This window comes from Gossypium hirsutum, chromosome A04 (genome assembly GCF_007990345.1).
Source record: "Gossypium hirsutum isolate 1008001.06 chromosome A04, Gossypium_hirsutum_v2.1, whole genome shotgun sequence".
Lineage (NCBI taxonomy): Eukaryota > Viridiplantae > Streptophyta > Magnoliopsida > Malvales > Malvaceae > Gossypium > Gossypium hirsutum.
This window is the reverse complement of record NC_053427.1, coordinates 88,160,524-88,187,702: the sequence shown is the minus strand read 5'-3', so window position 1 is coordinate 88,187,702 and position 27,179 is coordinate 88,160,524. Positions and strand designations below refer to the sequence as shown.

Genomic DNA, 27,179 nt, shown 5'->3' with positions numbered 1-27,179 from the left:
AGTAATTTTAACACTCAAAATTTATACATTGTATCAATTTAGTATTGATTCTAAAAAATCTAACCCTCAACTTTTACACACTATGTATTTTTTTATTTTATTTTATTGTAAATTTATTTTTCTTTTGACCCTTTCACCTAAAAAAACTAAAATAAATTTGATTGAAAATATATAAAAATAGAAACACCCTTAAATCCAATATAATAAATTTCATTTTTTCTCCTTTTAAATTTAACCCTTAATGTGACAATAAAAAGCAAAATTGTAAAAATAATAAATCAAACTACACAATATGTAAAAATTGAGAGTTAATTTTATTTTAAATTAAGATCAATTCAACATAATCTATAAATGTTAAGAAGTTAAAATTGTTATTATATCAATTTTAAAAGTATACAAAATTGAATAACTGAATGATCATTTTGCAACTTTTTATAATTGAGTGACAAAAATTAAATTAACTTACACTTGAGTGAACAATTTGTAACTTCTCGTAATTAAATGATAAAAAATAGTTATGTGATTACCGGTTGACTTGACCCTTTAATTATATTAATTAAATATATTATTCATAACTGATCTTATTCTTGTTATTATTGAAAACAAAAGTATGACATTTTTATGTATTAGTCATATATTAACAGGTAATTGAATTTATGGTTTGTGTATTTTGTTGATTTGAAATATTAAATTCAAAACTCATTATACTTTTTTGACTCTTAAATTCAAAACTAATGATACATGTGGATGATTATGTCATAATTAACATGTTAATATTTAATTTTTTTTTAAATTTTAAAAGTTGAATATAAATATTTGTTAAAAATTAAAAATTATGAAAAGGTATAAAAGAATATCTTTAAGTTTTAAAAAATTAATGAAAGGTTGACAACATAACAATTCACAAGTGAACAAAATTAATAAATGTTTTTTCCATTCATTTTAGAGTTAATTAACAAAAATTTACAAATTTAAATATTAAAAGAATAATTATGCCAAAAAAAATATTATGCCACCAACAAATAAGACAAAACGTTCACAGAACTCAATTCCTACAGTGTTCGCCTTGTGAAAGTCCAAAATAAGTTCAGTTGCCCAATTTGAAAACAAACGGCGTTGATTTTGGTGGGGCATCAGTTTGACTGCTTAATTGGTTGATTTGATGAATCAAAATTGAATTTCTTTTTGCCATAAAACCCTAACAATACAATATCGCAACTAATACGACTAGAACAAAAACAACACACCTAGAAGTAGTGAACACCCAACACAGGCAATAAAAATAAAAAGTAAAAAAATCGGGAGATAATTCAACAAGTAACTTTTTATGATAAAAAGATAATTTCTCTTGCTCTTGTTGATTTTAAAAGCAAACAATTAAAGACAATTAATTATACAATTTTAATTCATATATTAATAAATTTAACCCTTAAAATTTATACATTTTATAAATCCAATCATATATTAACAAATTTATCTCATAAAATAACAATATAAATATTAAAAATTAAAATTATTATATATAAAAAAAATCATATACATTAATGTCATTATTAATTATCTAGTATATAAATTTAACAAGAATTAAATTATTTTGAAAGGCTGAAAAAATCCTTTTATTATTTTTTTATAGAACCCAATCAGACCACTGATCCAAACCTAGGCCTAGGGAATAGGCAAAGTTTCTTAATAAAAGAAAACAAACATAATAATCAATGGACGAATCACTTAAGATTGATATTGGTAATTTTGGATTTTCTATAATAAGGTCAATAACTTAATTAAATGATTATTTTTTATTTTTTAATGCAATTATAAAAAATAAATAAAATATCATATCAGTACAAATCGATATAAATCAAAACTATATGTAATTAATGGTAGAGCCGTTACCAAAATATTAATCTCTCCATTTAACCCCTATGATCAACCAATTTAGACCAGTAAAGCTGGTACCTTAGCAGCACCAAATTATTAATCACTCTATTAACAAATGGATTATCAAATAAACTCAAATTATAACAGAGTTAAATATAAAAAATATTTTTTAATTGCAATTTAAGTCTAAAGTTTAAACAGCAATGATATTCAATTTGGCCACTAATATGATACAGTCCCTATTCCTTGGTACTTCCAACTCTGGTTTCTAACATCCTTAACACCTTTCAATAATACTATACATGAAGACAGGAAACTCTACTATTATCTGCAAAAGGCTTCAAGCTTCCTCTAAAGTCTGGACTTATAAAATGTTAAAACATCGTATCCTAATCATGTCGACAGCTAGCATCACGGACAAATTCTATCACAGGGCAGATTAAATATAAAATCCAACTACTAAGGAATCAATAGAACAGATATTGTATTTCCCGAGTTCAGTGAATAAAGATTTCAATAAACAGAGACTAAAGAAAATCACATTAAGATAATAATTAAAAAGCGACTTGCCTTGCAAAAGTGATGGTGGCCAGAAATATTCTCGTTTAACGATATGAATAGATGAGTGCTTCCTTGGGGAATCTATTTTCATGTCGGCAAATTCATGATTTCCACCTTATTCTTGGCAGCATTGACGTGTCAATCGAAAACCACCCAAACAAGATTATTTCTCTTGGACAATGCGTGCAGCAAAAGATTTTATTGTCTTTTCAGCTCTTCTGTGGGAATGTGACTGAACCTTTGGCTCCGAGGACCCAAGATGGTTGACACTATTAGCAGATTAAAATATAAGAGAGATAACACGACACCTTAACTGGGAGTAGAGAACAGAAAATGTGAAATATTTCAGTCTAGCCATGAAGATGAAAGCTGCCAGTTTCAGGTAAACTGGACGAGCCAATCATCCTATCTGGCCTGTCGTGGGATTTTGCTATTTCTTGCTTACAACAATCTGAGCAAAGATACTCCAGACTAAACGTTTCTTCGTACTCGCTGTCATTAATGCACCGACCACACTGAAGACACCGTAATATGCAAAGACTGCATGCCCTGCATAATTGAGCAGTATGCACTTTTTGCCGGCAGCCCTCTGCAGGACAATCGTAGAGAAGCATCATGTTCTGGCATCTTGGGCACATTTCAATATCAATGGCACGATCATCTTCGCTAGAGATATACAAATTTCTTCGGTTATAAAAATGTGGCTTCTGGACAATCTGCTGAATCTGGTTGTCTATGCCCAACAGGAACTTCAACTCTTCAAAATGTTTCAGTGTCACACCAAAAAGCCCACCGATCCTCAAATGCTTCACCCCTTGTGTGCCCATAGACTTCAAAGCCTTTAGACTATTCAAAACACCCTCGATGCTTAGTCTTGTACATCCAGGTACACTCAGCTACAAGGAGGAAATATTTAGTATATTACAGTTATATATATATTGATTCAAATAGTAGAAAGATATATTGAACTAAACAAAACCATCACAGCGAATAAAGTAAAAAGCCAGACTCCCAAAGAAACAAGAGACAGCTTTTATGTTTCCCAATTAATTTTGAGAAAATGCTTCAAAAGCTACTGCTTCACATCACCACTGATGTGTTTTTTCTTTCCAAACATAGATTTTCCATGCAATGAAAAACGGCCCTCGAAACAAATTTCATAGTAGAGAAACTAGTTATTTGTTCAATATAGTCAAAAACCATGAGGGTACACACTTTTACCTTATTGTGTACGAGTCTAAAGGCTATTATGAATTTGACTTTAACTGAGTTCATAATTTATTTTCAAAAGAAATCACCTGAAAACAAACAGCGTCGGTACAATAAAACAAAAAGAGTAGATAGCAACACCACTCAGCCAAAATATAACAACATTAAGCATACTACAACATGAAAACATCTTCAATCACATTCCATACAATAAATTCTTCTACATGATACGGTTAACTCACATACAGCTTATCAACCAAAAGTGCATGAACAAGTACACCTACAACTTAGCACACCAATACAATGCAAGGTATAGAAACCAACACGAGAATCAAGATCTCAAAGCAACAAACTAACCTTGATTAGCTTTGGATTATTTTCAACCACGCGCATAAGACCCTCATCACTAATACTTTTGCAATCAACCAGGCTCAAGCATTGCAAGCTACCCTGAGCCCTATTAGTTATTCGTAAAAGAACATCGTCAGTAAGCTTCTCGTTTAGCGGCTGATCAATGTATATACTCCTCCATAGAAGAGGATCGTTTAGAACTAATTTCCTCAGAGATGTGCAAACGCTTTCAACCACAAGAAGATCCCGCACACACAGATAACCAAGGGCCAAAATCAGTGCTTCATGAGGAGCTCCTTCGGGTCCATCTGAAGGAACCTTGCAATCCTGAAATTCTTCTTTTTCAAGGTCAACAGAAATCATATCTTCATTCCCAGAACACAAAGTGTCAACTACATTACAGTCCAATCCAAGACCATCACGATGAGAAACATCCCCTCTTTCCTGCACCTGCGAACACCCACCACCGAACTGATCCGATGCACTACCTTTACACTCGAACCCCATACTTCCAGGGAACGTTTGGAACCACATTGCATTGTTCCAAATTAAGTTCAATCCAGCAAACTGATAACTCCCATCACCAGTCCCCACCTCATCTCTCACATAGTGACTATAATCGAATTCCAAGGCCTCAAGCCAACCGGAAATTGCGGTGAAAGTACTAGTAATATCCATTCCAAAAGGATCCGACGGCAAAAGATCAATAATATCATTAGAAACAGACTCCTGAGAACCACATCGATCACCACCACCCTTATCCCTTCCATAATCAAAGCAATCTTCCATTGCATGATCCGAATGACAAGGTTTCATACACCCATCTCCATTCTTCTCGGCTACACCTTCAACAAGGTATCCATTCGCGATTCTCATAGGAGAAAGCAGATTATCTTCAGTCAAATTAGCAGGAAAGACCGGCCGATGGGAAAAATTCAAAGCCATTGTGCTATTTACAACCACTTTATCCGATCTTTCCTTCCTCGATCTTAATTTAAACAAAAAAACCCTAATTTTTTTCAATGCAAACCCTAAAAATCTCTCGTCTTACTATTTTTCTCACTCTTTTTTGCCCCGCGGGGGGGGGGGAGTTGTGAGAACAGCTAAAATTAAATGAAACAAAAATAAAAACCCTCGATTTTGGATGGTAAACTAAAACAACGCACCAAAAATTTCACAGAGTTTTTCCTTAAGAAAACATAAATATCAACTAAAAAATCCTAAAAGAGGAAACAAAAAAAAATAGTGGCATAATCTAATTTCTGTACCTATACACAAAAAAGAATCAATGAAATTTCCTAAATCACAATTTTTTTTGTTTTTGAATCCCTCAAAAAAACTAAACCTAATAAAAAAAACTAGGGTTTGCGACGAACCAAGCAGGTCAAATAAACTATTTTTCAATTTTTTTCAATAAAAAATATAGATCAAAGTAGAAAACCTGGTTTGAGAAATAGTCAAATCCACAGTAAGATTAAAAGATTACCAACAAAATGATTCCCTAATTTCACTCCCGCGAAACGCAATCGACAGAGATTTTGCCTAATTTGGCTAATTTGGCAAAAAAAAATCGATTTTTTTCTTCGGATTGATGGCGGTTGAGAAACTGGGGAAACTCGAACCAATTCAAACAATCAACGATGAAAAAAGATTTATTTGTTTTTTTTTTCTTTATTCTTTTTTTCTGTCGAGAGCGAGAAAACGCGAGAAAATAAAATAGAAAATAGCAAACGATAACAGAGAGAGAAGGGCATGTTTTTTAGGGGAAAGAAAATATACGGTAAACGGTGAATTATAATTGGTAAATAGACACGTGCCAGTAGTAAAAAAGATTAAAAAAATATTTAGGGTAAACTACCGCAAGGTCTCTAAACTATTAGCATGTTGACGTTTTGGTCACTCGATTTCAAAAAGTTATAGAATTATCACTGAACTAATCGAAAGTTTGTCTTTTTAAGTCATTGGGTTCTTAAGTTTTTTAAGTTCAGCTAGCGAGCACCAAGCTACGATTCGATGATCAGTAAGGTAAATCAATACTCATCGATGAGTAAATTTGTGATGTTCAAAACTGTTTCGTGAAAAAAAAATCTTAACTATCAAAGAGAAGAAAATGAGAGCTTTTGATTAGTGCAGGTGATGTAAATAGAGAAATCCATACAAGAGTGGTTTTAATAGTCCAATGATTTAACTGAAAACTTTTGAATAGTACAACACCATTTTATATTTTTTTAAGTTGAGTGACCAAACATAAACTTACTAATAATTTAGTAAACTTTAGTATAATTTACCCAAATTTTTAATTTAACTTTCGAGTCTTTAACAAAAGTCCCTTAACTTTATCTCAAATTCTATATTGATCCCTAAAAAATAGTGTTGTTATATTAATCAAGTTGCTTGTTAATTAAATGGTCAAAGGGTATTATATGTATATTCTAAATATATTTAATGTCAAATTTGAGCTGATATTTAACACCCGAGTTAATGACTAAGCTAATGAAAAATACTTAATCAATATGATATTTGATATCATATGCAAGTAGGTGCGAAATGCAAAATGCTTTAGTCCTTATTTGATCGATTTGAAAGATTTGATCCTAATGTGAGCCATGCCTCTGAAGTTTTAAGTTCAAATTGAGCATTTAGTTGTATTTTGATTAACTCAACATTTTGATGTTTGAGACTAAATTAAAATTTTAGTTATAGTTTAAGGGTTTTTAGTAAATTAATTTTTTTTTATTGCATATTTTGGTAAGTCAGCGTTTTGAAGTTTGGGACTAAATTAAGAATTTTAGTTATAGTTTAGGGGTGTCTAATGGAAATAATTATTTTTCATTGCATATTCATAATTACACTTTTTTTATAAGGGATGTGGCGAGAGAGTGAGATGTTCTGACTGTTAGATTTTAATCGGACTGTCAGAAGGATACGAGAGGGATACGTGTCTTTTTACTTTGTATGACGTGTCAGGTTGGGATCTTCGTACGACCACATAGAAAAAGCGTGGATCGTTTAGTATTGGGTTAATTTTACTAGAACACCCTCAAATCATGACAAATTTTAGATTTATCTCAAAACATTGAAATATTTCAGTTCAGATCCCCAAAATTACAAAATCATATCAATCAAGGCCTTTTTTCAGTCTCTATATTAGTTTAAGCATTGAATACCAACTGAAACAGGGCATGGAGCATATTTAAAACATAAATGTCATATTGCAAACATGTATGCAGTATGCACTTACTATACGAATTCCTGGAATTTGAAGTTTAAATCTTTTGTCAATTAAGTCTTTGTTCCTTTTTTTTAGCTATATTTCACCTCAACATTTAAAAAAGAGTTGAATTTGACCATCAACTTTTCGAGAAAAAAAAGTCAAATTGCTAATTTTTTTAACTGAAATGTTGACCAAAACATTAAATTTTTAAATATGGCAAGACACATGATAATCTTCATATACTTCATGCTAATTTTTATGAGTTTTTTATCTGAGTTTTTTTTTTAATATTTTATACTTTTAATGACAATTTAGTAAATTTTTTCCATGTCATTCACACATAATTTTAGTAAACTTTTTTACCCTAAACCCCACCTCAAACCCAAGTTCATAGTTTAGTAATATGGGTTATAGGTTAAGGGTTTGTGGTTCGGGGTTTAGAATAAAAAAGTTACCAAAATTATGTATCAATGAGGTGAAAATTTTGATATAATATCATTAAATAATTGAAAATGGACCATTGATGATGTAGTGAGAAGGGTTCATAAAATAATATCTCTTAACCACCTTTTCTTTTAAAATGTAAATTGACATTTTTCTAAAGGTTAATAGTCAAATTTAACAAAAAAAAAGGTCAAATTGATAAAAGATGTAAATGTTGCGGGCTAAATTTAACATTATGCCTTTTTAAAATTTAATGACAATCTATGTTCTTATAACGTGTCAAATTCAAGTTATCCATACAATAAGTATACATGTATTTATAATTTCATCCACGTATTTTAAAACACTCTACATTATAACTAAACTGACATTTAACACTTAATTTAACAGTTTGATTGGTAAGATGACTTATTTGATACAAACATATACTTTGAAAACTCAATTATAATAATTTTAAAGATAATTTCCAATTTAAAACACGACAATAATTTGAGTATGTTTAGTGAAATTATCCCAATTGTGTTTTATTAAGTTCTATGTAGATTAATTGTTAACACTATGTAAATGCATAATAACTTATTTGACTCTCAAATTTTATGAAAAAAATTATTTTAACTTTCTGTTTAATTTTTCACCTCTTTTAGCCCCTAAATTTGTATTGTCTGTTAACTTTGCTTACGTGGTATGTTAGCAATTAATTATTTTTTAAAATTAAAAAAATTAAAAAATATTATTATACTTTTTAGTTTTTATTTTTATTTTTTATGATATATATATTAGATTTAAAAATTAATTAATTGTCGACATAGCATTCACGTGTATGTCACAACAATAAAGTTAATAAACATTAATTTTTATTTATTTATTTTGGGGTGATCTGAAAAATAACATAAGTTTAAATGTTAAAAAAGAAGAAAAATTACATAAATAACTAAAATGTTTTTTTTAAGTTATATTATTCGTTATATTACTAATTTTTCTATTTTAAATATATATGTTTTAAAGATTTTAGTTAATTATTTTTTCAAATATTTGTTTTAAAATATATTTGTTTTATTCTAAAAAATTATTTTATGAATTATCAAAAGCATTGAGAAAAAATAAATCAACTGAAAACAATTCTCTAAGGAATTATTAAACAATGTTTAAATTTAAATAATTTAACGTATGCATGTGGTAATATTAATTATAATTTAAATAATTTACACATAATATAATTTTGAACTTAAAAATCATAATCAATAAATAAATCAATGAAAAACCCTAAAAGCATTACATATTTAAAATTTTCAAAATTTAATAATTCATAAAAATAAGTAAAAAAAATACAAATATTGCACGCATTGTTTTTTTTTAACAATTTTTGTAAAATCAAATAATCATATATAAAAATTTAAGAAATTTTAAATAGAGAAAAAAAAAAGTGAATCTATTATTTTAAAAAAAGTAAATGATTAGTGTTGAAAATTTTGGACACACTCGAACTCACCCCTTCCTGCAATAGCAACAATGTCCATACTAGTTGAGGTAAGACTCAATCGACAACAATATACTTTTTTTATTCCATAAAAATCTAAAAAATTTGATATGTATATATTTTTAATAATTTATTATAACTCTATAGAACATTTCTCAACTCCTAAACTTTCTTGTAAAGTTTAAAAATTCCATTAACAGTGTACCAAATAATTTTAATGTGTTTAGTATATCACTAGTATAATTTATTAATATACTAACTGATTTCGGTTAATGTTAATAATGATATATATTATGTTTAATATTATTAATTTTAGTATAATATAATTTATTAGGAAATTAACTTATTTCAGTTAATATTAATATCAATGATGACATAATTAATTGATTATTTTTATACAATGTCTAGAATTATTTAAAATTCATTCGAAACTCTTTTAGGATTCATAAACTACGCTCGAGCATACGAAACAATAATATCATTTATATATACACAATCATATCGACTAGTATTTTTATAATTTGGTTTAATAACATTGTTTTAAGAATTTGACTCAGGGAGATAGTGAATATGTAACAGCCCGTTTTTTTTAGAGTTGATCAAAACAGTGGTTTCGGGGCCACCAAATCCGAACGAGTAGGTTGATAAATATTATATTTAATATTTACGAGTTAATTATGATTTTAAAAATGTTTTTGATATTGTGATTTTTGTTTTATAAGCGATTTATTAAGTTTAAGTGGTATGACCCTAGGGTCAAGTGGGTTTAGAAAATGAGGTATCGGGACCTTGTTTCTATAAACCGAGTCGTAAATATTTTTATAAATATTTACGTAGTGGCAATAAGATGGTATTAAAGTTTCGTTTGAAAAATTTTATCGTTTCGATAGTTAATTAAACAAAAAGGACTAAATTGTGTAAAGTGCAAAAGTTGTGTTCTATAACCTAAAGGTATTAAATAGATATAGAACTTAAAAGTAGAAGTCCTTATTTGGTAATTAGCCCATTAAAGAGATAGTGGGATATGATGGCTTGGCATTTGGTGTAATAAATAAAGTGTATAAAGGTTAATATTGTAAATTGGTTAAAAATAATAATAAAATGAATATAATAAAAGAATCAAGGTGTCATCTTTTTCATTCTCTTTTTACCAGCCGAATATGAAGGCTTGAGAAGCCATGGAAGAAGCTTCCAACTTTCAGCTAATGCATGGTATGCATTTCTAGTCCCGTTTTTAATTATTTTTATATTTTCGGGATCGTTGTTGCTTAATCTATCTAATGAGGGGACTATTTTGCAAAACCATTGAATAGTTTGATATTTTCCATTGATGAGTATAATAGGGCTTTGAAGTTTAATGGAAGAATATGAGTCATTGTTGATAGTTAAACACTTTTTGTTAAGTGAATTTTTGTGAAATTAACAATTAAGGGCTAAATCGATAAATGTGAAAACTTTGTGGTTAAAATGTAAAATAAATGAAATGTGTGGGCTGCTAGAGACACTAGTGATATTCGTCTATAGTAGAATTTTACTCAATTTCATGAATTTGCATTTTTATGATATAGGGACTAAATTGTAAAGAAGTTGAAATATTGGGGGCAAAACTATAATTTTGCCATAAAGTGAATTATGGACTGTTTTGATACCATGAACATTTGGCTAAGCTTGATTATGGTTAAAAATGGTTAATTTGCATGTTTTGAGCTCAGGGACTAAAATGAATAAAAGTACAACTTTAGGGGTAATTTTGCAAAAATGACAAAAATGACCAAATTGTATGAAATGAGGTGTTTTAATGTCTAAATTAATATACTGAATGAAATTATTAATTTAGATCAAGATCGAGTGGAAAATCGAGAAAAATAAAAAAAATTACCAAAATGCCCCTGAACTTTGGTATCTCTACAATTTAGCCAGGTAAGTTCGTATGCAATAAGCATTGTTAAATTGATGTTTATAATGCTTTAATATTGTATAAATTGTATATACGTGAATATTTTAATGTCTGACGACATATAGACAAAATGTGGCACTTAGTGTGCGGGGCAATCAAATATGGTACTCAGTATACGAAATATTGAGAATGGCACTTAGTGTGCGAGATATTGAGAATGACAGTTAGTGTGCAAAATATCGAATGATTCAAAGGGAAATTATAAATTGTGATTGAATGATTAAATAGAGCAAAGTGAAAAGGTATACATGCTATATTATATGAATTGTTTATGAGACGACTTTATAATGGTGATATTTGGGCTTTGAGCCTAGCAAGCTTTAAGCTGGTGAATAAGATTATCGGGTTTAAAACTAGCAGGCTAAATGCCGGTGATTTGATAAAAGTCTAAGACTATGAGACCTTGTGTTAAATCGGCAATTGAATTTGTTCAATGCATTAAGTTGGCCAGGTATGTGATATATTCTTATGCATGTTAGATCGATTGGAATTGAATCATGAGTGTGAAATGTGAAGCATAGGTGAAAATGCCTATGTCATATATGTGAGTAAGGGCAAAACCATCGTAAATTATCGATAAGGGTGGACTATGTGCGGAATCATCTTATAATTGCTAATTTGAACGGTTGTGTGCGAATCATTGAGAATGATGTATTGTATTGAGATTATGTTTGAGTGAAATTATAGATATGTGATGAAATTGATTGGTGATATACATGTTTAAATAATGTGAATGCAAAGAATGTGTGAAAGAGTAAATTTGTAATAAATTTGTAATAAATCTGCTTGGGACAGCAGCAGTAACGTGATTTTGGAAAATCACCATAAATTGTTGGAGTTGAGTTAGAAGCTGAATAAATTATTTAATTAAAGCTTAATTAGTCTAGTTTCTTATAAAAGAAACCGCGTAAGCAAAAGAATTGCTGATAATGAGATATTTGAAGTAGCGTGGGATAGAGTCAAATGACTTCGGGGTCCCCTTTTCTGTTTTTAGAAAATTATTATAATTTTTACAAAAATGGTTATAAGATAAAATTTATATGCTTAGACTCCTTAATGAGTCTAGTTTCAAATGAAATCAAAGAGAACATATTTTGAATTCTGTACAATGATAAATTTGATTCGTAGTGAAGAGTGGTCAGATTAGTCAAACAGTGAAACAGGGGAAACTTTAAGAAAAATCTGGTATTGATTGGCCAAACCTAAAATTCTGAAAATTTTATGGATGGAAGATATATGAGTCTATTTTCAGGGAAAATTAACGGCAATTGATTTGGAGTTTTGTAGCTCCAGTTATAAATAATTTAGTGACTATTGCTCAGGAAGACAACTTGTAGTGAATTGTGATTATGTTGTAAACATTGATAAAACTTGTTAATGAGTTGCTTATTGTTTTCTTATGAACTTACTAAGCGTAAAGCTTACTCCCCTTTTCTTTCCCATATTCCCTAGGGTTTCCAGGTTAGATTGGGTTGGAGGCCGTCAGAGATATTATCACATTGTCAAGTCTACGCTATCGGCGTAGGTAAATCTTAGTGTTTCGAGTCTATGGCATGTATAGGGTTGTAAAGTTGAGTAAGTAAATGATACAAGACTAAGATATTGGTAAATATTTAATAATGCCTCATGAATATTTTGGGCCTTATAAGCCCGATTAAATGATAATATACGTGTGTAAGAAAAGTTTAAAATTGATCAAAAAATTTACGGTCTGGTTTTATATAAATGGATGAGTTTAAATCTGGTAGCACCTCGAACCCTGTTCCGGCGAGGGATACGGGCGAAGGGTGTTACATTTTATTGGTATTAGAGCCATGGTTTAGTCAGTTCTAGAACTACCATGACGTATGTGAGTCTAGCTGTACATGCCATATTTGACCTGCGATAGTGTGATATCTCTTGACTCTGACGAAAATTATTTGAATAGGACAGATAAGTCTTTCAATCAAGCTAATTTTAATAGTATAGAATATGTACTCAGATGTTCAAATGAAATTGTGTTCTATACTGATTTGATTAAATTAAAGTTGGCTCTGAAATGTTTAAGTGTTCATGAATATATGAATCCAAAGTTAAATGAAATGATATGTTCAAAGTGCACATATGTGATGTTTTATAGACTTGGTTAAGTCACTTCAATGTGCAACAACAAGTGAACATAGGCACTGTGTGTGTGAGTTCCGTAACCGAGCACTGTGTGTGCGAGATCGATTGTTGAGGCACTGTGTGTGCGAGTTCCGTAACCGAGCACTGTGTGTGCGAGATCAGTTGTTGAGGCACTGTGTGTGCGAGTTCCGTAACCGAGCACTGTGTGTGCGAGATCGGTTGTTGAGGCACTGTGTGTGCGAGTTCCGTAACCGAAAAATGTGTGTGCAAGACCGGTTGTTGGGGCACTAAGTGTGTGAAATGAGATCATGTAAGACCTCGTCTGAGACGAAAGCATTGATTTGAAGTAGTGTATAAGAACGTGTCTGGGACACTGGCATCACTTATGATTCGTGTAAGACCCTGTCCGGGACAGTGGCATCGATATTGAATAAACTTGGTCAGATGTATGTAGTTCATGTGAAAATGAGACGTGATAAATAACAGATAAATATATGCTATATGTGCTTGACATGTGACCTTGTGGTTCCATGAATCAAACAGGGAAAAATATGACATGTTTTGGTTGGTATGTATTGGATATGTGCAAGTTTTGTTCATACGAATGAATTGACAGTTATCACACGAATTTAAAATCATAGTCATAAGTTATTAGTAAATATAAATAAGTGAAGCTATTTAATAAGGTTATATGAACTTAAGAGTACTATGAATGTATATGCAATAGAGATTATTTTTCAATTCGGATTAGTTATATGGAATTTTCATAATCATTGAAATGATTTATTTGCTTAAGGCTTACTAAGCTTTCAAAGCTTATTATGTGTGTTTTTCATAAGACAGATATGTTTTCCAACCGAGCTAATTCTGATAGTACAGAATGTTATACTCAAACGTTTGAGTGAAAATGTGTTGGTGATGAGTTGAAACTCATAAAAAGGTATGAATCAGAATGCATGATATTCTGCTATTGATAAATGTTATAATTATATGAGTATATGAGTTGTGATGTTGGGTATATGATTGTTGTGTGAATATTTTGATTTGGAATTTATGATTTGATTTAGCGTATGAGCTATGTGTTAAGTACCAAATGATTATAAGTAAATGATTGCTAGATGTTTGAGAATGCGGAATTAGTAATGAACTGTTCGTTCATAATAGTATGTGTGATGTGCATGCTTACGTAAGAGTTAAAATTGTTGGCTTTACAACCCTCACCCCCTCATTGGTAAAGCATTATAACGAGATCCGTACTATATGGCTTAAATAAGCTTACAAGTGCGGAATGACAGAGTCTCGTGATTGAAGGATTAGTATTGTGATCAGATAAGAGAATGAGTCCGCAAGTGAAGACGGTAATAGAAAAGATATTGGATCGTGTTGAAGGCCATTTGTAATATGCAAAGTCACTGTTAAAAGAAAAGTTGAATTAGATGAAACCAAATATTCAGATATGATACCTAAAGAATATATTAACTGGAAGTTCTTCCGAATTAGCCTCCGTTAGTGTTGGGATAATGAGAAATTAGTGATGTCAGAGATAGACAGTAGAATCATATTTGAATTATAAAGATATTTGAGCACAGCAATTATATTCGAATGGTTTACGAAAACTCTTCTGGGTATTCTATGTGTTCAATTATCCTCAGAGGTATGTGAAGCTGTATATTTTCAGATGAAATTCTTATCATATGAGAACGTTATCTATATATATTGATATATGAAAGCATTGTTGGGCAGTTCGGGCTACAATCAGCATTATTATATCTTTCTCTGGTATTCTATTTCATTTTATTGGAAGAACATATCGACGATTAAATCTGTGTGATGTTGGTATTCTCCTCCTACTGGTTGTTGATCTGCTTAGTATACATGAAGATTATATTGTTTCTGTTACTGTTGATTCCGGTGCATATGAGTGATGCTTTACTTCTGGATTTCCTCTGAAACATCATTGAGATATCTGTCATCTTATATAGGTGCTTTCTTAAAAAAGATTAGTATAGTGATATATTCGAGAATTACAGTATCTCTGCTTTCTTATGATTCTATATGGTTATCTGTGAAAAATATCTATTGAATGACTGTAACTATATTTCAATTTCTCTTATGTTCAAAATGTATTATTGATAATTGGGACATTATATATCTATACGGTTGAGATGTCAGCCTTATTATGGCACTATGATTTTAAATTATCTGATGGTTGTGGCTTCAGTATGGTTCAAAGCTTCGTTGATTAATAATTGAAAAGTTATTACTTGACAGTCGAGATCGATTCAGTTGTCTAGTTTGATTAGATTAATTGCTTGAATGATTAATCGAGTTACTTGTATCTGAATCTATCCACAGGGTGGAAATAAAGTTTGAATGTTCACGGATAAATAGATGAATATTCTGAATGCATGATTCATATTCTAGAAGATATGATACAGAATTATATCCATCAGAACGATTTTATTGAGAAATGTTTTTATAGATCGTGATTGGGAAGTCTGAATGATGTGATAATTATCAATAAAGTGGTAAACAGTTGAAGAAGTTGTTAATTGAAGCGTCAGTTTTCAGGTGAAAAGTTATTCGACACAAGAATTAAAGATGGTTTGAACTGTTGAAAGATTATGAGTCAGAGATTGATTATCAATCTGGACAAATGATTATAGTCTTTGGGGTTCTGAGCAAGAATCTTTATGTGTTTTACGGCCGATAATCATGTGATTAATCTTATCAAATGATGAGTAGTTATTAGCTGAGCTAGAAATTAAATTGATGTTTAATTAGCAAATTTGTGAGGTTAAGAGGTGTGTCAGTGAATTACAAGTTAAAAAGGGTACAACGTAAATTGATTTCTGATTTAGAATTTCAGATTGGAACCTACAATTGTTCGTTATGTCGAGATAGAGTTCGTGTATTGAGAAATCCAGAGATTTTACAACAATCGTGACATCTAGCACAGTGGTAATTATCTGTCCGTACGGGGAGTACTAAAAGAGTGCTAGTTTTCATTGTTCAAATGGAGACACGAGGATTATATCGTGTTACTAAAATAAACTACTATGAGCTTTGGGTATGGAATTACTTTGTAACACTGTGTTCTAGAACTTGAAAGCAACCGAGAAAGACATTTATTGTTGGTTAAGTTTGCATATAATAATAATAATAGTTATGAGATGAATGTTAAGATAGCATTGTATGAGTGTGGTATGGTTGCAATTACTGAACTTCGTTGTATTGAATTGAATTTTTATAAAAAGAATTTCGGGGTCGATGTGATTGGAAAGACTGAAGGGAAATGAAAGTAATTCATGACCGTCTAAAAACAGTTTCAAATTTGCAGAAAATATGTGGGCTTGATGCGTAAAAGCATTGAATTTTCAATTAGAAAATTGAGTATTTGTAAAGGTATTATAGTGGGAATAGAATTTCTAGATTTAGCTATAAAGAGAAGTTGAGTTCGCAGTTCATCGGATTGAATGAGATTATTATCAAAACTTGAGAAGACCCGTAATGTGTTTTTATATATATGATGTGATGATACAAATAAGATCCTTTATCTATAGTATCTCTTACAGAAGTAGAAACTCAGCTTGTTATGATGTATAGCAAAGAGCAGATCATAATCTTAGCTCATGAGATTGAAAAGTTGAGAATCTGAGGCTAGGTGAGAAATTGTTGAGGTTGGTGAAAGAAAATCACTAATTTATTCTTTGGAAAGATTTTCAGGGACGAAAATCCCTAAGGGGGAAGAGTTGTAACAACCCGTTTTTTTTAGAGTTGATCGGAACAGTGGTTTCGGGGCCACCAAATCCGAACGAGTAGGTTGGTAAATATTATATTTAATATTTACGAGTTAATTGTGATTTTAAAAATGTTTTTGATATTGTGATTTTTGTTTTATAAACGATTTATTAAGTTTAAGTGGTATGACCCTAAGGTCAAGTGGGTTTAGAAAATGAGGTATCGGGACCTTGTTTCTATAAATCGAGTCGTAAATATTTTTATAAATATTTACGTAGTGGCAATAAGATGGTATTAAAGTTTCGTTGAAAAATTTTATCGTTTCGATAGTTAATTAAACAAAAAGGACTAAATTGTGTAAAGTGCAAAAGTTGTGTTCTATAACCTAAAGGTATTAAATAGATATAGAACTTAAAAGTAGAAGTCCTTATTTGGTAATTAGCCCATTAAAGAGATAGTGGGATATGATGGCTTGGCATTTGGTGTAATAAATAAAGTGTATAAAGGTTAATATTGTAAATTGGTTAAAAATAATAATAAAATGAATATAATAAAAGAATCAATGTGTCATCTTTTTCATTCTCTTTTTACCAGCCGAATATGAAGGCTTGAGAATCCATGGAAGAAGCTTCCAACTTTCAGCTAATGCATGGTAGGCATTTCTAGTCCCGTTTTTAATTATTTTTATATTTTCGGAATCGTTGTTGCTTAATCTATCTAATGAGGGGACTATTTTGCAAAACCATTGAATAGTTTGATATTTTCCATTGATGAGTATAATAGGGCTTTGAAGTTTAATGGAAGAATATGAGTCATTGTTGATAGTTAAACACTTTTTGTTAAGTGAATTTTTGTGAAATTGACAATTAAGGGCTAAATCGATAAATGTGAAAACTTTGTGGTTAAAATGTAAAATAAATGAAATGTGTGGGCTGCTAGAGACACTAGTGATATTCGTCTATAGTATAATTTTACTCAATTTCATGAATTTGCATTTTTATGATATAAGGACTAAATTGTAAAGAAGTTGAAATATTAGGGGCAAAACTATAATTTTTCCATAAAGTGAATTATGGACTGTTTTGATACCATGAACATTTGGCTAAGCTTAATTATGGTTAAAAATGGTTAATTTGCATGTTTTGAGCTCAGGGACTAAAATGAATAAAAGTAAAACTTTAGGGGTAATTTTGCAAAAATGACAAAAATGACCAAATTGTATGAAATGAGGTTTTTAATGTCTAAATTAATATACTGAATGAAATTATTAATTTAGATCAAGATAGGGTGGAAAATCGAGAAAAATGAGAAAATTACCAAAATGCCCCTGAACTTTGGTATCTCTACAATTTAGTCAGGTAAGTTCGTATGCAATAAGCATTGTTAAATTGATGTTTATAATGCTTTAATATTGTATAAATTGTATATACGTGAATATTTTAATGTCTGACGACATATAGACAAAATGTGACACTTAGTGTGCGGGGCAATCAAATATGGTACTCAGTGTACGAAATATTGAGAATGGCACTTAGTGTGCGAGATATTGAGAATGACAGTTAGTGTGCAAAATATCGAATGCTTCAAAGGGAAATTATAAATTGTGATTGAATGATTAAATAGAGCAAAGTGAAAAGGTATACATGCTATATTATATGAATTGTTTATGAGACGACTTTATAATGGTGATATTTGGGCTTTGAGCCTAGCAAGCTTTAAGCTGGTGAATAATATTATCGGGTTTAAAACCTAGCAGGCTAAATGCTGGTGATTTGATAAAAGTCTAAGACTATGAGACCTTGTGTTAAATCGGTAATTGAATTTGTTCAATGCATTAAGTTGGCCAGGTATGTGATATGTTCTTATGCATGTTAGATCGATTGGAATTGAATCATGATTGTGAAATGTGAAGCATAGGTGAAAATGCCTATGTCATATATGTGAGTAAGGGCAAAACCATCGTAAATTCGATAAGGGTGGACTATGTGCGGAATCATCTTATAATTGCTAATTTGAACGGTTGTGTGCGAATCATTGAGAATGATGTATTGTATTGAGATTATGCTTGAGTGAAATTATAGATATGTGATGAAATTGATTGGTGATATACATGTTTAAATAATGTGAATGCAAAGAATGTGTGAAAGAGTAAATTTGTAATAAATCTGCTTGGGACAGCAGTAGTAACGTGATTTTGGAAAATCACCATAAATTGTTGGAGTTGAGTTAGAAGCTGAATAAATTATGTAATTAAAACTTAATGAGTCTAGTTTCTTATACAAGAAACCGCGTAAGCAAAAGAATTGCTGATAATGAGATATTTGAAGTGGCGTGGGATAGAGTCAAATAACTTCGGGGTCCCCTGTTCTGTTTTTAGAAAATCATTATAATTTGTACAAAAATGGTTATAAGATAAAATTTATATGCTTAGACTCCTTAATGAGTCTAGTTTCAAATGAATTCAAATAGAACATATTTTGAATTTTGTACAATGAGAAATTTGATTTGTAGTGAAGAGTGGTCAAATTATTTAAACAGTGAAACAGGGGAAACTTTAAGAAAAAATCTGGTATTGATTGGCCAAACCTAAAATTCTAAAAATTTTATGGATAGAAGATATATGAGTCTATTTTCAGGGAAAATTAACGGCAATTGATTTGGAGTTTTGTAGCTTCAGTTATAAATAATTTAGTAACTATTGCTCAGGAAGACAACTTGTAGTGAATTTGTGATTATGTTGTAAACATTGATAAAACTTGTTAATGAGTTGCTTATTGTTTTCTTATGAACTTACTATGCGTAAAGCTTACTCCCCTTTTCTTTCCTATATTCCCTATGGTTTCCAGGTTAGATCGGGTTGGAGGCCTTCAGAGATATTATCACATTGTCAAGTCTACACTATCGGCGTAAGTAAATCTTAGTGTTTCGAGTCTATGGCATGTATAGGGTTGTAAAGTTGAGTAAGTAAATGATACAAGACTAAGATATTGGTAAATATTTAATAATGCCTAATGAATATTTTGGGCCTTGTAAGCCCGATTAAATGATAATATACGTGTGTATGAAAAGTTTAAAATTGATCAAAAAATTTTACGGTCTGGTTTTATATAAATGGATGAGTTTAAATCTGGTAGCACCTCGAACCCTGTTCCGGCGAGGGATACGGGCAAAATGTGTTACAGAATAAACAAACACTTATTTATAATATAAGAGTGATCTCTAATTAATGTGAGATTTATAATATAATGATTAATAGAGACTATCACGTAACAAAAAGAGCAAGTATTTTTAAAAATATTTATATTAGGTTTTAAAATTTTATGGATTTTAAATAAAAATAAAATTATTCTCATAATAATATTTATTATTTTACTAAAATGAATCATTTTTCAATTTAATTGATGTATAATTAAATTGTGATACAAAATTAATCGAGAACCCTAAAGTTATTGTAAAATCATTAAAAATATGAAAAGATTTTAGTGAGTACAAAAGGTTATTTTTTTTCAATAATATAAAATTATTATTTATAATTTAATTGATAAGTAAAATATTTTAATATAATAGAGATATATTAATTTTAGAGTTAATATATTATATTAATTTTGTATTTGAATTTAGTTTTAATATTTAATTTGATTTTTGATTTTTTTTAATTTCATATTTGATTCTGATTTCAATGTTTAATTTTGTACTAAAGATTATTTTTAGAAAAAAAGAATATAAGCACTTAATTTGGATAAAAAAAACCTTAGGTACCAAATTGATCGTTGAGAGCCTTTAACTCATGTGCTTAATTGAGACAAAGAAAACACTCAAGAATCAAATTGAAAAAAAAATCAGGTACCAATTTGAATATTGAAGCCAAACATAGGTACTAAATTGAAAAAGAAAAACTCAGATACCAAATTAAACATTGAAACTAAATTCAGGTACCAAATTTTATATAACCCTATTTTTATATTTAAATATTTTAATGTGTAGAATTTCATTACCATGATAAATTTATCCCTAACATTTACCTCACTTGTCACTTTGGTCCTAATTTTTTTTATCACTTTGATCTTCAAGCTTTAATTTTTTGTAAAATTACTTTGGCCTTCAATCCTAAACGACACTGATATGACAATTGAAGTAATAGTTCATGTGTACTTCATAAAAAATTAAATAAAAATAAAAGAAAAAATAAACAAATTAAAAAATTTCATGTTAGTAATGGATTACACATAATCTGTCACAAAGTTGCTACAACAAAGCTATTGAAATCTTAACATTTTAGTCAACTTTTTTGTCTAAAACAAAACAAATTTGACTAATTTTGAAGGTTGGTTTGAAATATAAAAAAAAAGAAGAAAAAGAATTAAGGGAAAAGTGGCAAAGTTGGTAATTGTTAGGGACTAAATTTATCATTATACTTAAAATTTTAATAAAAATTTAAAAGGGGTGACATAATTTTTGATCCTGAACTTGGTAATTAGGTTCATTTTGGTACGTTTTTTTATTGTCCAGTTTGGTCATTAAACTTTGCAACTAGATCCATTTTTGTCCCTTAATTTAGATTTTGTCTAAATTTGATGATGTAACTAGTGTTTTTAGAACATAACCGAATTAGATAGGCCCAGAGCTCATCGATAATCGATTGACTCAGAAATTGTTTAAAATTAAAAAATAAAAATAAAAAAGGGACAAACATCAATAGTTGAATAGGTTGAACTGATTTAATATTTTTAATTTTTTTATGAATTAATTAATTATTATTGGTTTGAATATCGAACTAATTGGATTGGTTGAATCAGGCACCAATGGTTTGATCTATTAAACACTGAATTTGACACTTTGATTGTATCGCATAATTTGAAAATCATGTGGCACAATCTCAGAGAGTCACATCATTTAACTTTTGTATCTTTCAAATTTAGAGACAAAAAATGATCTAATTGTCAAATTCAAGTGTCAAAATAAACAAAAAAAAAAGTACCCGCATCAAAGTAAACCTAATTACTAAATTGGACAAAAATTATATTATACTATTTTAAATTTATTTTAACCAAAAAAAAAAAGTCCTAACGACGTCGTTGCCAGACACCGGGTTTGTTGATTTTTCTGGTTCCTATTTTGGATTTGAAACTTTTGACTATGAAGAAAGAACTAAGTCCGTCCCAGAAAAAAAAGTGTTGAAAAAAATTGACAAAAAATAGAAAAAAAACACACACAAAAAACCAGAGATTTAACTATTTATCGAAGAAAAAAATATAACTGAAAAAATTATTTAAATAAAGAAGAAGAAAAAAACCATAGTCAACAAACAACAACGAGCAAGCCAAGATGGACAGTTTTTGAAAATTTCTTCTCTCTGTAAGTGTTTCAGCAGCCCATCTTTTTATCACTTTTTAAATTTTTTTTAATTTCTAAAATTTTAACTCTGGGTTTTATTGCATTTTTTCCCTTTAATTCATGTTAAGGAGAAATGGGAATCTCGATTATTTACTGAAATTTACTTAGTTTCTTTGATTTTTTTTCAACTTCTTTTGTTCTTTTTTGTGTGTGGCTGATCTTTTTTTTTTGAGTGAGTTTAGGATTCTGGGTTTTGCTTTTTTAGGCTTAATAGTTTGAAATTTTTGCAATTGGGTACTGTTTTTTTGAGAAATTTGTTGGGTGATTTTCAGATAAGAGGCTTGAGGTTGAATAAGGGTTTATTTAGGAAATTTTGTAGTTTAGATTATTTTCTCTTGTTTTAGTAGTTTGAATTTTCGTTGTTCTGAGGGTATTTTGTTCCATTTTTAAATTTTTTTTCGGGTTTTATTTTTCGAAGGAGAGTTTTGTTTATTGATGGATTGCTGATTAGTTATTAGAATATTTCTAGGTGTTTTCGGCTTAATTTTTTGGATTCGGCATTGTGGGAGTGAAGGGGAGTGAATCATGCTCAAACAGATTCTAAGTAAGCTTCCTCGGAAATCGTCAAAATCGGCTGATAATCGTGAACACGGTGGACACCATAATGCTTATTATTCTAATGTTTCGGGTGGTGGTTCAAGGAGCAGTGATTTTGGGACAGGTAAGTCCGGGAATTTGAGTGTTTCATCTTTTGCCGTATCTAATCCTACGGCAGATGTTGGATGGAAAAGTGCGGATTTAAAGCAGAATGGGAACCATATGTTGTCTTCTTACGAAGCAATGCCCGCTTTCAAAGATGTCCCGACTTCTGAGAGACAGAAATTATTCGTAAAGAAGCTTAACTTGTGTTGGATGATATTTGATTTCACCGATCCGACAAAGAACCTCAAAGAAAAAGAGATCAAACGGCAGACATTGTTAGAGCTTGTAGAGTACGTGACTTCCGCGAATGGGAAATTTTCAGTTGTTGTGTTACAAGAAATTGTTAAAATGGTATCGGCGAACTTGTTTAGGAGCTTTAATCCGCAACCACGTGAGAATAAAGTCATAGAAGGTGTCGATTTAGAAGAGGAAGAACCTTCAATGGATCCTGCTTGGCCACACTTGCAAATTGTTTACGAGTTTCTTTTGAGGTTTATAGCTTCACCCGAGACCGATGCAAAATTAGCAAAAAGATATGTCGATCAACCCTTCATCTTGAAATTACTTGACTTGTTTGATTCTGAAGATCCTAGAGAAAGAGAATATTTGAAAACAATTCTTCATCGCATCTACGGGAAATTCATGGTTCATCGACCGTTCATTCGGAAAGCTATAAACAACATTTTTTTCCGTTTTATTTTTGAGACTGAGAAACACAACGGAATTGCTGAACTTTTGGAAATTTTGGGCAGTATTATTAACGGGTTTGCATTGCCACTAAAAGAAGAACATAAAGTATTCCTTGTTCGGGCGTTGATTCCATTGCATAAACCAAAATGTTTAGCCATGTATCATCAGCAGTTATCTTACTGTATTACACAGTTTGTCGAGAAAGACTGCAAGCTTGCCGATACTGCTATTAGGGGGTTATTAAAGTACTGGCCTATCACGAATAGTTCGAAGGAAGTCATGTTCCTAAATGAATTGGAAGAAGTTTTAGAAGCAACTCAGCCACCCGAGTTTCAACGCTGCATGATGCCATTATTTCGCCAAATTGCTCGATGTATGAACAGTCTGCACTTTCAGGTGAGAAAATCATGCAAATTACGTATATTTTATGCATCTTTTAATTCGAAATGGATGATGCTTTATGTCTGTTTATTTTGTATCTCAACTCAGAGACCTTATTGTCTTTACTCAAATATTGAATGCCTCATATATGCCTGATCCCCCCCTCCACGAGTCAATGCCTTGTCCTACATTATCACATCATTTTCTGAGATTATTTGAGCTTATCAAGCAAGGTAGTTTGTACTACCAGTGAGACTACTGTTTTTGTCCTGGTACGTGCCAGCGGTGGTGTGTTTCATTTTACTGTTTCAGGTTTATTGATATTCTTAAATATTTTTCACATATACATATATATTGTTTGATTTTTAGTTTCTTAATAAATTATATGTTATATATACATGCAAATAAAAAATTGTAGTAGCTGGTACATGCCGGTACTAGTTGGTTTATGGGTTGCAACACACTGAAATATTAACCAAAACAGAATCGAGAGTATTTGGAACTGGTTGAGGACTGGAACGGTACCGTCTACCATGTCATCAAGTTGTGCCGAAGGCTGTTGGTGATTCGAATTCAAGTCCAGGGCCAGCTAAATTTTTAGTATCGAAAAACTTGAGTTTCATTACTCTTTCCTTGAAATGATCTCATTGTTGCGTAAAATGTATAATACAAAGGTAGGTAAAGAAAATGTTATAGGATAATACGAGCCGATTGATTTTGCGGTCAGTTTAAGGGGTGGTTTGAATTTGTCTAATGATGTTAGAACAGCTTGAAGTTGACTATTTCATCTTCATTGCAATTTGTACGTATAGTGTCATTACCGTTGGTGGTGTTTAGATTAGAACCTGATTGCAGAGTCGGGAAATGGTTGAACGGTTGCCAAAATGGGATTGGCTAATATCAAGGCCCTATGAAATGTTATTTTCTAGAGGTTCCACTGGTGAAATTAACAAATAGGTGTACTGTTATGAACAGGAATAGCTTGGGAAGTTTAAAATGTCGATAACTGAAACACCTTTTCCTTGGGAAATTATTTTGTACTTAGGCGGTATTCTTGGTCTTATTTTCATGTTGATTGTTATGATAAAGGGAGGGTAGAGCTATGTTGCTCAGACTTGGGTGTGAATGTCGGATATGAGAATGTGTCCTATATGGGTTTGTTTATATTATTTTTTCCCTCTAAGGGTCATATATATACCCATGTCCGAATATGCTTCGGTTATGGGTGCCCGACACATATTCTTCTAGAAAAATGGGTGTCTGACACAGACTGTATTTTATAACATTTCAATATCCAGAAATTCGTTTGCCAGGTAAATTTGAAACAAGATTACCCTCTAAAGTGGTGTTTTTGAATTCATTAACTTTCTATCAGTAGTAATTTAGCATTCATCTTCATTCGTGTAAGAGTCCTTTATTTATGTTGTTTCGATACTTTATTTTAGTTGAAGTATCTTAGTCTGACACATAAATTTCTTGCTAATAACTGCTATGTTACTCAGACTCCGGTGTAAGTGTCAGATATGATTGCACAGGTTTGAGATGTGCCAGTCGTAGATACTTCAAGGAAAATAAAGAGTCGGAATAACATAGAATAACTTTAGGGGCAAAGCTAGAGGGGAATGAAAATTTCCCCTTTAGTCTCTTGAGTATTTGCAAGTTTTAAGTTAATTTAATGGTAAAATTGTATTTTGGCCTCTACTAAATTTTAAAATTCAATTATGCTCTTTCCAGAAACAAAAAGTTTATAGTTTAATCCCTTTGAAATTGTAAAATATTACATTAATACAATGACAAAATTATATTTTTAACCCTCTAAAAAATTTATAATTCAAATTCGGCCCCTAAAAGAAATTCTACCTTCTCTCCTGAATAACTTCATGGTGATACACATCTTCTTTTCACTTTGATTAGGAATGGATGTAAAAACTATGATAAAATCTGGAGATTTTGCCGATAATTTCTGGATTCTTTTTTCTGTTTGGTGATACTGTATATTTTGAACATACTTTCATTGAAAAAACTCTCCATGTTGAGCATGCACTCTGCTGGAAATATTCACGAGTTGTTCCTTGATTCCGTATGAATTTTACTTCATTTCATTTATGAATTCATTTTTATACTGTTTGATATTGCCTTTACCTGATCGTTCTCATGTATATCCGGGCATGTCTATTGCGATATGATCTTCTTAGGATCCTTGTCTGATACTTATATCTGAATTTGAGTAACTTAGGGTCAAGGTTGTTTGAACCAGACCGGCCGGTACCCAGAGAGGGGCATTGAACTGGGAATTGGTATGGACCGGTTGGACCAGTTGAACTGGTGAATTCAATTACTGGCCCAGTTCCGAAACCTTGTTTAGGGTTGTACCATTTTGATCATTCATGGAACTTATAATTTTTATCCTCGTGTTTTCCTTTTCTCAGGTAGCCGAGCGGGCTTTGTTTTTGTGGAACAACGATCACATCGAGAACTTAATCATTCAAAACCGCAAAGTCATACTGCCGATCATTTTCCCGGCCTTGGAGAAAAACACGAGAAATCATTGGAACCAAGCCGTACATAGCTTGACACTAAACGTCCGCAAAATCTTCAATGATCTTGACCCGGAGCTGTTCAAGGAATGCTTACTCAAGTTCCAGGAAGACGAATCGAAAGAAGACGAGGCCGAAGCAAAACGGGAAAATACATGGAAACGCTTGGAAGAACTTGCGGAAAAGAAAGCTTTCCATAGTGAAGCAACGGTTGGGACCAGTGAATCGATGGCTAATGGCTCATCGGGTTAGATATAGATAAAATAGATTTTACTGGTAATTTTTATGATTATATAAGATTTTATATTGGGATGAAACTAAAAAATATATATATTTCAATTTCTTGCACATTACTATATGAGATTATTCTGTATTTTAGGGTTCCAGCTTATATTAGTGAAGCTTAATAAACATTTTTTAATTTAAATCTTTTTATTCTTGAATTTCTGTTAATTCGGTTTAACCAATCTAACTAATCAAAATCTGTTAATTCGGTTTAACCGATCTAACTAATCAAAATATGTTAATTCAGGTCGGTTAATCCGCAAAGGTTTTGAAAACAAATATATTTAAGCAAATCAAAATCGGTTTGGTCGG

The 27,179-nt window shown here is 30.8% G+C and overlaps 2 protein-coding genes across 4 annotated transcripts; one reads left to right on the top strand and one right to left on the bottom strand.

Moving 5' to 3' along the window:
- Window positions 1–2,345: 2,345 nt before the first annotated feature.
- Window positions 2,346–5,771, bottom strand: LOC107933380 (F-box protein SKIP14). The gene is made up of 2 exons (XM_016865580.2): window positions 4,006–5,771; window positions 2,346–3,335 (listed from the first exon to the last, which is right to left on the bottom strand). Exons 1-2 carry the CDS (start codon window positions 4,942–4,944, stop codon window positions 2,790–2,792), a joined length of 1,485 nt encoding a protein of 494 aa, XP_016721069.2. The 5' UTR covers window positions 4,945–5,771; the 3' UTR covers window positions 2,346–2,789.
- An 11,776-nt stretch (window positions 5,772–17,547) lies between these two features.
- Window positions 17,548–27,009, top strand: LOC107933385 (serine/threonine protein phosphatase 2A 57 kDa regulatory subunit B' theta isoform). Of its 3 annotated transcripts, XM_016865590.2 has the most exons (4): window positions 17,548–17,590; window positions 19,785–19,844; window positions 22,802–24,060; window positions 26,475–27,009. In XM_016865590.2, exons 3-4 carry the CDS (start codon window positions 22,858–22,860, stop codon window positions 26,832–26,834), a joined length of 1,563 nt encoding a protein of 520 aa, XP_016721079.1. In that variant the 5' UTR covers window positions 17,548–17,590; window positions 19,785–19,844; window positions 22,802–22,857; the 3' UTR covers window positions 26,835–27,009. The 3 variants fall into 3 exon arrangements, with proteins under 3 accessions (XP_016721079.1, XP_016721077.1, XP_016721078.1); XM_016865588.2 differs by lacking the exons at window positions 17,548–17,590; window positions 19,785–19,844 and adding an exon at window positions 22,066–22,293; XM_016865589.2 differs by lacking the exons at window positions 17,548–17,590; window positions 19,785–19,844 and adding an exon at window positions 22,066–22,293 and having other exon boundaries at window positions 22,791–24,060.
- Window positions 27,010–27,179: the final 170 nt, after the last annotated feature.

Bases quoted from the DNA above. Each gene is read 5' to 3' on its own strand.
- LOC107933385 (XM_016865590.2), top strand. From the start codon at position 22,858: ATGCTCAAACAGATTCTAAGTAAGCTTCCTCGGAAATCGTCAAAATCG. The intron at 24,061-26,474 runs GTGAGAAAATCA...TCCTTTTCTCAG, and splicing joins TGAACAGTCTGCACTTTCAG to GTAGCCGAGCGGGCTTTGTT.
- LOC107933380 (XM_016865580.2), bottom strand. From the start codon at position 4,944: ATGGCTTTGAATTTTTCCCATCGGCCGGTCTTTCCTGCTAATTTGACT. The intron at 3,336-4,005 runs GTTAGTTTGTTG...TCCTCCTTGTAG, and splicing joins ATAATCCAAAGCTAATCAAG to CTGAGTGTACCTGGATGTAC.